This window comes from Callospermophilus lateralis, chromosome 13, assembly GCF_048772815.1.
Source record: "Callospermophilus lateralis isolate mCalLat2 chromosome 13, mCalLat2.hap1, whole genome shotgun sequence".
Classification (NCBI taxonomy): domain Eukaryota; kingdom Metazoa; phylum Chordata; class Mammalia; order Rodentia; family Sciuridae; genus Callospermophilus; species Callospermophilus lateralis.
This window is the reverse complement of record NC_135317.1, coordinates 63,951,960-63,965,338: the sequence shown is the minus strand read 5'-3', so window position 1 is coordinate 63,965,338 and position 13,379 is coordinate 63,951,960. Positions and strand designations below refer to the sequence as shown.

Genomic DNA, 13,379 nt, shown 5'->3' with positions numbered 1-13,379 from the left:
ACGATGCAGGTAAATTTAGTGAGCTACAAGATCACAGGTTTTCAAAGAAGGCATTAAAAGAGTCAAATTAATAAGAAATCCATTTGGCTTAAATATCTAAACCTATAAGAAACAGCTCAATAACTGAGTCCTGATCCTAGTACTCAATACAGCACAGTAAAGAGCTCATACTCTAGAGTCACACCTGGGTTACAACACCTCAGATTTTCCTGGAAGATACCTAAACTGAAGTTATGTCTTGTGAAGTGTTTTCAACCACAATCTGCTACAGGACAGATTCTATGCTTGTTTAGATCAAAAGCAAGTGTGCATTAAATAGCAAGTACAAATAAAGCAGAAATCTATTAAACACAAATTCCAAACAAGAATCTTAAAAACCATCAAGGGAAAGAATGGATGTATTTCTTCTTCTAATTCCCACCCCCCCGCCCAAAACTTTACTTTTTGATCTGAGAATTTAAAAAGCTGTTTGGGGTGATATTATGAGAGAGTGGTTTTCTAGAATAACCTATTTACTGCTCAAAAGGGTACAGTAACATTACTTTCCTGATAAACTGTGATTTGGGTTTTAAAAACAATAACAATGGCGTAAAAAACAAAAGAGCAACACAGGCATGATGATATGTGTCTGTAGTCCCAGTTACTCAGAAGGCTAAAGCAGCAGAATCGATCAAGCCCAAGAGTTCAAGGCCAGTCTGGGAGACATAAGGAGATCCCCATCCTCCAAGATCCTCAAAAACAGACGGATGAACAGATTGATAGGCAGGAAGGCAAGCAAAGATCGCCGAAGTTATTTCTGATGGATTATTGTGGACACAAATAAAAGGTGCTATGAATCAAAATAAAATGCTGCAACTGCAAAATTCAACAGTTATCAGTACTCCCTCCAGTACCTCTGGGTCAAATCCCTGGTGCACCCCCTGCCCCAAATAAAACCATACACAAAAAAACCATTGTGCTCACTCAGATTTCAAAGCAGTAAAACATGCTCAAAATAAAAAGTTTCATCTTTGAAACTGTAACTTTGGAAATTTAAAGTTAACATTTAAAATCTGAAGAGTGAATATGATTTTAAAAATAAGAGGAAAAGGATAAGGAGGAAAAGGTTGACTTCTAGGTCTTTATTCCTTGCTCATCTTCTCGTTTATACGGTCTTTACACTTAAAAGTTCTAGCAAGTAAGTACCTATTTCACCCTACAGCAGAAAAGGAAAAAAAAACGAAACAAACAAAAACAGAGCACCAGGCATGGTGGAAAAAGCCTGTAATCCTAGCTACTCAGGAGGCTGACGCAGGAGGATTTTTTAGTTTGAAGCCAGCATGGGCAACTTAGTAAAACCCTCTCTCGAAATAAAAATAGGATATAGCTCAGTGGTAGAGCACTTGCCTAGCATGTGTGAGGCATTGTGTTTGATCCCCAGCACTGCAAAACAAAAACAAAAATAATACTCCCCAAAACAATAGAGCAAGAAAAGTTTAACAACCTCCCTTCTTTGATGTTTAGTCGTCACCTCCTTACCACTAACTATGACACAGTAAAATAACTACTTTTTGTAGGAAATAGAACTGTAAAGAGACTTGGACATATTATTAATGTAAAATAAGCACAGACTTGCTTAATAATAACAAACTGGTAAAACCGATAATTCTCTAGTGCTTCTAATATAATGCCCTCCAATTATCATTTCTAATGGAAAATAACTTGAGAATCATTCAAAATTTGAATCCAGGGCTTGCAAATTTCAAAAGTTACTTCCATATTTCTCAATGGTTACTTAGACAAGCAAATAAAAAATATTCTTTGAAAATCAATGGGCCAAGCTGGCTAAACGGTAGAGCGCTTGCCTAGCATGTGCGAGGCCCTGGGTTCGGTCTTTAGCACCACATAAAAATAAACAAATAAAATAAAAAAGGTATTGTGTCAACTATCACTAAAAAAAATAAATATTAAAAAAAAAAGAAAAGAAAGTCAATGGGCTTGGCTGTTGTGAAGATTAAAAAGCACATATTACACAGTGTCACAAGGAAGTTAAAGAGTAGTTCCATTCTCAATAACTGATATGGTTCTCTAGAAGAGAGAGCAATACTTACTATTGTTAGCTTTAGAGAAAATAGTATAAGCAGTAATTTGAAACACATATATAGTACACAGTAGGCATTCAATAAAAGTAAGCCAAACTGAAGTAAGATATATTTCAATGTTAGTTATCAGTATCAAAACACCTAGCAAAACTACTTGCCCAACTGCGAAAGAAATTTAGATCTTTTTACTCATAGTTTAAATTTTTGTAACCTCAACAATGGTATTTCATAAAAGCATGATGTAATCCACTAACCTAACAGGATGAGAAATGTAGTTGACCACCATTATATCTTTTGCTGTCATTTACTCAACACATAATTAGCATAATGTCAATGTATTCTACTCAGAATAAATAAATTTGAAGACCAAATCCCTTGCCCTCAAATTACATCTAGGAAGTGTCCAACATATACAGAGAGCAAAAATAATCCCAATGTCACCATATAGTGGAAATAGCAAGGATTTATATCCTAAATCCCTATATCTTGCAGCCTTTTTCCTTGAAGTAGTTTCTTGTTTCTGTTTGTTTTCACACAACCATAGTTCTGTAGTACTTTAATAGGCTCACTAAAGATAAAAGATGAAAAAATATCTCATATTTCACAATGAAATATTAACTACTAGGGCAAAAACCCATTTTCTCTCCTTAGGAGAGGTCCAATGTTCATGAATGGAAATATCTTAGGCAGTAGGGTTTCCAGTCAGATGCCTAGCAACTTACTAACTGAGGTCAAGACCTTGCAACCTCAAGTTTGTCATTCTCCAGCCTAAGCCCAAGACTCTGACAGGACAACAGATTTTCTGGTAACACTTTAGAACAATTCCCCTCCAACCAAAAAGTAAAGCCCATAGTAATGACATACATCTCTGTGTTCAAGCCACAGCACTAACTCTACAATTTTTGACAGCTCATCAATAACTGAATTACATCCAGTTTTGGCACTATTTATTTGATCATGTTTTGGAACCACGCTGCTGTTTGAGTAGAACTATATATCTTCATTTTTAAATATGATCTTTACCTATCACAGATGTTTACCCTTTGTCTCTCACAACAAATAATGTCATTCCACAATTAGATGCTATGACCCACTTGGCTAAATGTTTTCCCTAAAGACATGCTGGAATAAGAATAAATGTATACTTCAATCAAAATTTGGAATCAGCTGGACACTGTGGCACATGCCTGTACTCCCAGTGGTATTGGGAGGCTGAGGATCATGAGTTCAAAGCCAGCCTCGGCAAGGCCCTGAGCAATTCTGGGAGACGTTATCTCTAAATAAAATACAAAAAAGGGGCTGGGGATGCAGCTCTGTGGTTAAGCACCCCTGGATTCAATCCCTGGCACCAAAAAAAAGAAAAAGAGAAAGAGAGAGAAACACACACACACACACACACACACAAAACTTGGTATTGCTTGAAGGTTCCTCTGCAAAAAGTTTGAGGCAGTCACTGGTAAAAAAATCTCTCATTAGAGGCTGGGGCTGGGGCTCCATGGTAAGGCGTTTGCCTCGCAGGTGTGAGGCACTGGGTTTGATCCTCAGCACCACATAAAAATAAATATACTGTGTGTTCATCTACAAATAAAAAAAAAATTTTAAAAAAACCTCTCATTTAAAAAAAACAAAACAAAACAATAAATAAGGCTGGGATTGTAGCTCAGTGGCAGAGTGTTTGCCTAGCATGTGTGAGGCATGGGTTTGATCCTTAGCACCACATAAAAATAAATAAATAAAAACAATAAACAAACAGAAGGAACAGCAATAGAAGAAGAGGAACAGTGGGGAGGGAGGAAAGGAAAGGAGGGAAAGAAGAAGTACTGGGGACAAATGGAACCAATTATATTCCATGCATGCATGACTATGTGAAAATGAACCCTAAGGTTACGTACAACTACAATGCACTAAGAAAACCATTTCAAAAAACCACTCAACAACCCACTCATTGTTTCCTGAATTCACATGGTATCTTCCCACCTCTGTGTCTTTACTAGTGCTACCCCCTACACCATTTGATTCTAAAAGCATTATCCCTGGACCAGCAACATGTACACCACCTGAATAATTTTTTTAGAAAAGCATTCTCTGGAAATTCTGGACTTTCTAAAGCAGAAAGTGATTTGCATTTTTAGCAAGCCTTCCAGTACCATGTTTCTACACTTAGAACATGCTCTACCACACTCCTACCCCACAAGGAATATTTTAAATACCCTTTACAAATTGTTTCCTCATTCCCTGTCACTTTTGACTATTAATACTTCTCACACCAATCTAGACATATCACAAAAAATGACAGTCACATCAAAGATTACAATGAGTTTGTGTGCATTCTTCCCCAGTGCCACTCCACCACCAACTATGAACTTTTTATGCTTTTAGAGCTAGACATATAAAAGGTATCAATAAATATCATATAATATTCAAGCTGGCAGTCAATAAACACTGTTTATAAGAAGATGAAACTGCAGTGAGCAGTATGAATTCATATTGTATTTATGATTTAGTCTAAATTCATTCTGGCATACTGACCTTAGGGGCTTTTTCAGCTTTCAGCTTTCGAACCACTTCCCCTTGTGCAGCAACTTTATCATATAGAGATTTACTTTCTGAAGTATTTACTGGGGATGTAGAAGAAACACTCTGTACTACTGTAGTAGGAGGATTCCCAGGTTTATATTCTTGACCAGTTTTCTCTTTAAATTCAGCTTTCAAAGCTAAAAGCTGTTTTACAGCTGCATCTATATCATCCTTTGCTGCTTTCTTGGCTTTTAATTCACGTACAACATCCCCTTGAATAGCCACCCTGTTGTAAAGGACCAAGGAATCTTCAGATGTGACACGAGTGTTATTCAGAGAAGGTGCTGGTCTTTCCTTCAGAGGAGCAGTTTTCTAAAGAAGCAGAAAACCAGAAGTGAAATAATTCATGTTAAATGTATTTCCACAAAATTATATCAAACTGTTTTGGGCTGTTTAAAGAAAAAAACAAACTGCAAAAACTTCAATTCTTCAAAAGTTCAAATAAACAATAGCATTCCTAAAAATTTATCCTAACCCCCCTGCCCTCAAAATGACAGAAGTAAACAAAGGTAGAGATACAGAGATATCAGCATTTTAATCATAGGAAAAAAAAAAAGAAAGAAACACAAAGAAACCTAAATCTTTATCTTCGTGGGACTAATTACAGAAACTATGAGCATCCATTAGGTCTAGGGACAATTCACCACTGCAACAAATACTGGCTGTGCAATCTTTAATTCATTATTTATGCTATAACAGAGACAAGTGTATTTAACCCATCAGGATGATGGGAAATGGAAAGTCATAAATCTGTGTAAAGGCCTTCTTCACAAAGGCTGAAAATAATAAGAATTAGGTATCATTCTTAATTTTTTTTAAAGATGAGATATATCTAGATTATTTATCAAGGAAGAGCTCCATTAAATACCATAACATAATTGTAATTCATCATTGTAAAACTGTTTCCTTTGGGCAAAATTATACACTTACAGATACACGTTTGCATATAAGTATATTCAACAAATCTAGAGAGATGCATCTCTATAAGTGAATAAATAATCTTTTTATTTTCAATGTCATGTTCTCTTCTGCCTAGCAGGCTTTCCTCACTACTGAAACTCTTTCAAATTTAAAACCTGGCTCACCTTATACCTTCCCAAGATTTTCTTTAATGGTCTTCCACCTAATTTTTCAGAATTTCATCTGTATACATGGAGACATGTGTACTACACTCCAGATTTTTTTTCTCTCTATCCAGTACTACATACTGATTCAAGACATCTTTATCGAGATCGCTAAGACATGCCTACAGTTATATCAGAATTACATTTTATATAGCAATTAGATTCTAAAGTCAGCATGTAAGTTAAAAAATATTTGCATTTGCTCAAAATTACTCCCTTAAAATACTTAAAAACACTCATGATTTATGGTGAGGTTGTATATACACCCACAAAGAGCAATATGCATATACAAATGTATTCACATCATATAGTAGGGAAGAATAATAATAATCCAGGGAGACACTAATATGTCAAAAATATATACTCTGCCAGGCACTGTGGTGTACCTCTAATCCTAGCTACCCAAAAGCTGAGGTAGGAAGATTGCAGGTTCAAAGTCAGCCTCAATAACATACAACATAACAAGAACCCATCTTGAACACACACACACACACACACACACACACAGACAAATTCTACTTCACTTACTTTCTAAAATGAATCGACTCATTTATTTTTGGTAAACAGAGGGACATTAGTATAATATTGAAAATTTACATTAATTATATGTGATTTTTTCCTGAGTGTGTAAGCTTTATGTCAAAGAAGCATAAATGAGAGAGCTTTAAAACTGGGCATGGTGGCTCACACGTAAAATTCCAGTCACTCAGAAGGCTGAGTTGGGAGGATTGACTCTTTGAGGCCAGCCTGGGCAACTTAATAAGATGCTGCCTCAAAATAAAATGAAAACCAGGTTGGGGATGTAGCTTAGTGTTAAGAGTACTACCCAGTAGGAGGTTTTGTATTTAATCTCCAGTAATGCAAAAAAAATTAATATTAAAAATAATCAGCTTTGGAAATACCTGATAATCTTAAAAACCTTGCATAAAGTACCCCCAATTAGTGTGGGTGGTGCTTTAAAAACACTGTTTTCCATAACATTAAGCCATCTGATACAGGTACAACCACATACTAAGGAATCTTCAAAGACATTGCCTCCTATGTTAGAGCATAAAAGACTGAAAAACACTAACAAGCCTTGCCTCCCGCCCCCAAAATGAAAAAAAAAAAAAAGAACCCAAAGGTATATCCTGATCAACCTTCAATTTTGACTACATCAGTCTCTATTCCTGGCAAATACCCTTGAAGACCACAATCAAAGGAAAAGCATTCTCCTTACGAATTAAGACTATAAAGGAGCTCTGACTACCATACTCTTTACAAATACCAGTCAGCTGTACTTGAATTTCTATCAGGATTTGTGCAGGTTTCAAAGCATGTTCACAGATTTTTTGATATTCCTTCCACCAAGAAGTAGGTCTTTGTTCCTTCCCTGTGATCTGGGCAAGTTTATAACTACTTTCATCAAAGTATACAGTGGAAGAAACACTTCAGGAGATCTGCAAGGCTAAATAAAGCGTAACAGACAATGTTGTTTCTACCTTGTCTACTGGACACTCACTTTCAGAGGCCTGAGTTTTCATGTAAGAAATCTTACTATCATGGGACCACCACGCTAGAGGCCACTTGTAGCTAGCTATTCCAACCAACATTCACCTGAGTTCTCAGCCAACAGAACCAACAACAGCTGGTATCCAGGTGAATGAACTACCTTGGATGCCCCGCCCAGTTGATTTTTCAATGGTCCCACATGAAATGCCTGTTTTTGGAGGTCGGAGTCAACCCTATTTTCCTTAACCAGCCCTGTTATTTTTAGCATGTTATATACAGAACAAAAAGTTCTTCAAGAACACATATTAATTTATAGCATAAAAGTTCAGTAGATTAGACAAACGGGAATGAAGGGAAGAGGAACAAGAAATAAGAAGACAGTGAAATGAATCTGACTTAACTGTCCTATGTACATATATAAATATGCCACAATGAATCTCTATATCATGTGTAGTCACAAGACCGGAATCCTAATTAGAATAAGATCTACTTCATGTTTGTATAAATATATCAAATTATACTTTACTGTCATACATAACTAAAAACAACAAAAACAAAAAAAGATGAGAGGTGCAGGTGAGAACTGGGACCAATGAGGAAATAGTAGTCAAACTTCTCATCTTGTACTTATTCTTCGATACACACTATCACAATCTCAAAGTGTGATCTTCAGATCATCCCCAGAGGGTTCAGAAAACACTTTCAAAGGGGGTCTAAGGTCACAGCTATTTTGATTACATAATTTGTCTTTTGTTTTCATTCTCTTCATGAGTGTTTAGTACAGATTTTCAGAGGCTCAAGTCAGACATTAAAGAGAAAACTATACAACTCTTCTAAATTTAAACTTTACTTTAGAAAATACATTTTGCTTTAGAAAATAGCTTTACTAATGTTTATTGTATTTGGATTTATTGTTATTTTAACATAAATTAATAAATTCTTCTAAAACTTCTCAATGTTATTTTTTAGTATGGTAAATACTTATAACCTATGTAAACGAAGAATTTTTAAGGAGTCCCTGAGCTGGGGGTATAGTTTAGTGATAGAGTGCCTGCTTAGCATGCATGAAACCTGGTGTTGATTCCTAGCATCACACACACACACACACACACACACACACACACACACACACATATAAAAGAGTGTAGGGTCCTGAGGCCAAAAAGTTTAGGAACTGTTGGTATATACTTATTATTATAAAATAACTGCACAAGGGTATTTGTTCTTAAATGTTAAATATGTTAATTTTTATTTCATTCTTAAAATGATACACAAGTTGAAAGAAAAATCATTAATTTTCATTCTTGTTTCAGAATGAAATTTAAAATTACCTTTCAAAAAATATCTTTTCTTCAATTTATGTGGATTATTTTTCAAAGAGATACCAAGTATTAGGACATAAATATTTATCTACTTGTTAGAATGTAACTACTTAATGTTAAGAATTTCATTTAGACTAGAGGTGCCATGAAAATACTTCTGATAAACTAAGGGTGCTATGAACTGAGAAAGATCAAGAGAACTTTAGTTTACCTAAATCTGTAAAATAAACCTGTCTCCCTATTTCTCTATACATGTCATCATCTCTCAAATTTACCACCTTGTACAAGAACAAAACCTGTGTTTCCATCTAAAATGTCCCTCCTGACCTTCATTGCTAGGCGGACTCCTAACTCACTCTTGCACAGATTACTAAATATTACCACCAAGAAGAAAACGGATTAGAAAATGTTCATGTTCACATTTTCCAAGTCAAGTAAACATTTTCTCATTAATCACATCATAGCAGCTCCTGTCCCATTTTCCTTTTCTGAACCTTAAATACCACAGGGAGTTCTTTTCCAAGAGGCACCAAAATTCAGTAAAAAAAAGTAAAAATAGGGAGCCAAAAAAATCAGCTCAATGTTTTAACTCTGTAACTTGGGAGTTTTGTGATTTCTGGCAAGGATCACCACTACCCACTTATAAAATGAGAAGCTATTGGCTGAATACAATGCTCCTAACCAAATTAGACTAGCTATTAAAAATATACGTTCTCTAGCCAGACATGGTGGCAGACACCTGTAATTCCAGCTACTTCGGAGGCTAAGGCAGGAGGACTGCAAGATTGAAGACAACCTAGGCAACTTAGCAAGACCTTACCTCAAAATTAGAAGGGAGTGGGAGGTATCTCTCAGGGCTTGTCTAACATGTGAAAGGCCCTGGGTTTAATTTCTAATACTGTCCAAAAAACAAAACTCCTGCAGCTCTATTAGGAAGAAAAAAGAATATCTTTTAAAAATATTCTTTTAATGTAGTCTTTATACTTTTTGACATGATAAAATTAACTTTTAAAAATCATAACCTAAAAAGATGACAATGATAACGAAATGCAAAAAAAGTAGCAGTTATGGTCTTTCTTCAGTCAAATATGAGTCATTTATACAAACACATATTATAAACCTTAAGATAGAAAGATCAGTGATTTTCTGTAAACAAAGTGAATATTTACCTCATTTTTTGTGGTTTCCACTTTGGCCTTTTCCTTTGACCCAAATGTTGGCATTTCCTTTGTATGTCCATCAGGAATGTATATCAAAATGCATGGGGCTTCTTTGCAACTATATGGGCTAAAAAAAAAAAAAAAAATGAAGGGACAAAAATTTTATCTGAACAAAATCATATAAACAAAAAGCAAAAGTGAATTCCCAGAGAAATTCAACATCACAGAACTAACACTTTTCAAAGTAGAACTCATTCATTCTCTTACTATTCAAATCAGAAGCTCTTCAGCATAGTTCAAAAACAATAAGTACATGAGTTAAAATTAGCTGCTCTTGTTAGAAACTTCCAATTTATGAACTTTCATAGGTACAAACAGCTAATCCCAGGGCAAAAGTACATATATCCTGCCTCCAACAGAAACAGCATTAGTGGATATTAACTAGTATACCTCTCAACTTAAAGAAAATTCATCTGCCATACCACATCTAATCTGCTTAAAAGAAGAATCTCTGTAAAATATTTATTTTATGAGAATTTTTCAATTTTAAAGGGTACTGTAATTAACTATGACCCACTTCCTCTAAGACTACGACTTCTGCAAATTTGGTGTTAAATGCTAAAGTAAAAAGAGAAAGAAATAATTTACTAACAAGTTCTATCTCTTCAATATTTTTAATGCATTTTTTTTAATTTTATCTTTTTTTTTTGTACACAATACTTCTATTTTATTTATTTATTTTTATGTGGTACTGAGGATCGAACCCAGAGCCTTGCACATGCTAGATGAGCGCTCTACCGCTAAGCCACAACCCCAGCCCCTCTTCAATATTTTTAATAGCTTAAAATAATTCATATGCCCCAAAATTCATTATTTTAAAAAGTACTCCATTCAGACAAATATAGTTCTCAGGTGTGTGTGTGTGTGTGTGTGTGTGTGTGTGTGTGTACATACAGTCACATTTATTTAGGGTGTCAAATATATTGTTATAACCTAAAATAATAGCTGTTTGTCAACCAGTAATCATTTAAGACTTTAAAATAGATACAAACCCTAATTCCTTTAAAACTTAGTTTCCCTAAGGGATAAAAACTAACAAATACAAGAAAATTATCTTGATAGATAAGTACAGATCAATACTTCAGACTTTGCTTTGTATCAGTTTATGAAGTTCAAATAACTTTGTGCTAATTATAGTAAATTTACTCACACACACAAACTTTTTGGAATCTACCTTCTGCAAACTGTCTAAAACTTACTTAGACATTCAAAATTTCTTTACATCTTTAGCTTTGTCCTCTTTCATCTTGGACTTTAGCACAAGAAAATTACTTTACCAGACAAAATATTTTCTGATCCAGGTTTCTCTTCTTTTTTTTTTTAAATATGTTTTTTATTTGTAGATGGACACAATACCTTAATTTTATTAGTTTATTTTTATGCGGTGCTGGGGATCAAACCCAGTGCCTCACAAATGCTAGGAAAGCACTCTCTCACTGAGCCACAACTATGGCTGCCAGAAACATTTTTTTTAATTTCTAATTTTCCATTCTACACCTATAACCTTCTTTTATGTTTTCTAGTTTTGGACCATTTCTTAAATTCATATTCTGAAACAATCCTTATGAATGTTATCTGTGCATTTAATTTATACAACAAATATCATCCCAGGAGAGGGTTGGATAATCCAGCATATACAAAAACTGTGCTTTAATCTTTGTTTCTCCCAGGTTGAATTCAAGGGTTGGAGCATAGGATATTTTTGAGTCTGATATATCTCCCTTATCATTATCACAATGTCATAAACTTCAAGTGAGTTCCCCATTGTCAACTGTACCCAGAGGCTCCTTTTGTGCCTATTTCTTATACTAGGTACATTGATATGCAATAGAGGAGGCCTTGTGTTTCTCCTTTGCTAATAAAGCAATACAACTCTTTTTCCTTTTTCTTAAAAACAAATAAACAAACAACAACAAGAAACAATTCAATGGTTATACCAAACTATTCGACCATTACCATGTAATTTTAGGACATTTACATTATGTCAAAAAGAAACCCTTTATCTATCACTCCCCTGTCATCCTCTTCTTCTAGTCCCTGGTAACCACTGACCTACTTTGTTTCTATGGATTTGTCCATTCTGGACATTTTATAGATGGGATATAATATGTAGTGTTATGATTTGCTTTTTTTTTTTTTTTTGATACCAGGGATTTAACTCAGGGGCACTCAACCACTGAGCCACATCCCCAGCCCTATTTTCTATTTTATTTAAAGAAGACAGAGTCTCACTGAGTTGCTTAGTGTCTCCTGGTTGCTAAGGCTAGCTTTGAACTCATGATCCACCTGCCTCAGTCTCCAGAGACACTGGGATTATAGATAGGCATGTGCCACCATGCCCAACCATTATAACTGGCTTCTTTCACTTAATGTTTACAAAGTTCATCAGTGTTGTAGTACTTCAGTCCTTTTACAGATAAGCAATACTTAGTTGTATTAATGTACTGCAATTTGTGTGTTTGTTAGTTTGGACATTTGGGTTGCTTCTATTTTTTGGTAATTATGAATCATGCCATGTGCATTTATGTACAAGTTTTTATGTGACATATTCTTATTCTTTTTGAATATAAACACAGAAGCAGAACTGATGGATCAAATGATAACTCTAGATCTACTTTTGGAGAAGCTACCAAACTGTTTTCTAAAGTGGTCATTTTACAATACTACATCAACATAAGAGCTCAAATTCCTCTACATTCTCTCCAACATTTGTTATTATCTGTTTATTTTTAGCTTATACAGTGGATATGGAGTGATTATTTCACTGTGGTTTTGACCTGCATTTCCCTATGATATCAAGCATCTTTTTGTGAGATTGCTTACCATTTGTATATCTGCTCTGGAGAAATGTCTATTCAAATCCTTTTCCCATATTTAAGTGGACTGTCTTTTTATTGAGTTACAAGAATATTTATTCTGAATATAAGCCCTTTATCAGATATGTATACAAATATTCTCTCTTGTTCTGTGGGTAATGTTTTCATTTTCTTGATAAAAAACACAAAATAGAGCTGGGGATATGGCTCAGTGGCCAAGTGCCCCTGACTTCAATGCCCAGAACACCCTCCAACCCAAAAGAGAAAGCACTGCCAAGGTTATATAGTTTCTTGTTTTGTTCTGACAGTGTTATAATTTTTGTGTTTATATTTAGGTCTCCATTTTGAGTGAATTTCTGTATATACAGAGGCAAGAATCCAACTTTACTCTTTTGTATGTGGCTATACACTATCTATTGAAAAGTCCAACAACTTTTTGATAATAAATCAAGAACTTATTACTCTGTTACTCTAGTTAATAATACCACCACCATCACACATTCAATGAGAACTCCCTAAGGAGCGGGCACTGTATACTGTTTGCATGCATGAATGCATGATCTTTTTTGACTAAAAGTGTCAAGATGAATAAGAAAAAAGTACCTCTCTTAATAAGCTTAAATTCTAGAGGTAGAAACAAAATAAACAAAAAGATACAGTTTGGGGATGGAGTTGTGGCTCGGTGATAGAGCGCCTGCCTAGCATGTGGGAAGCACTAGGTTCAATCCTTAGCACTGCATATAAGTAA

The 13,379-nt window shown here is 34.9% G+C and overlaps 1 protein-coding gene across 1 annotated transcript in view; it reads right to left on the bottom strand.

Moving 5' to 3' along the window:
* Eprs1 (glutamyl-prolyl-tRNA synthetase 1) overlaps positions 1-13,379 on the bottom strand; it is a 75,485-nt gene that overhangs the window by 29,739 nt on the left and 32,367 nt on the right. Inside the window, exons 17-18 of the mRNA XM_076873118.1 lie at positions 9,765-9,882; positions 4,611-4,970 (exon numbers count right to left, since the gene is read on the bottom strand). Of these exons, the coding sequence (XP_076729233.1) occupies positions 4,611-4,970; positions 9,765-9,882 (478 nt within the window). The remainder of the gene's footprint in view (positions 1-4,610; positions 4,971-9,764; positions 9,883-13,379) is intronic.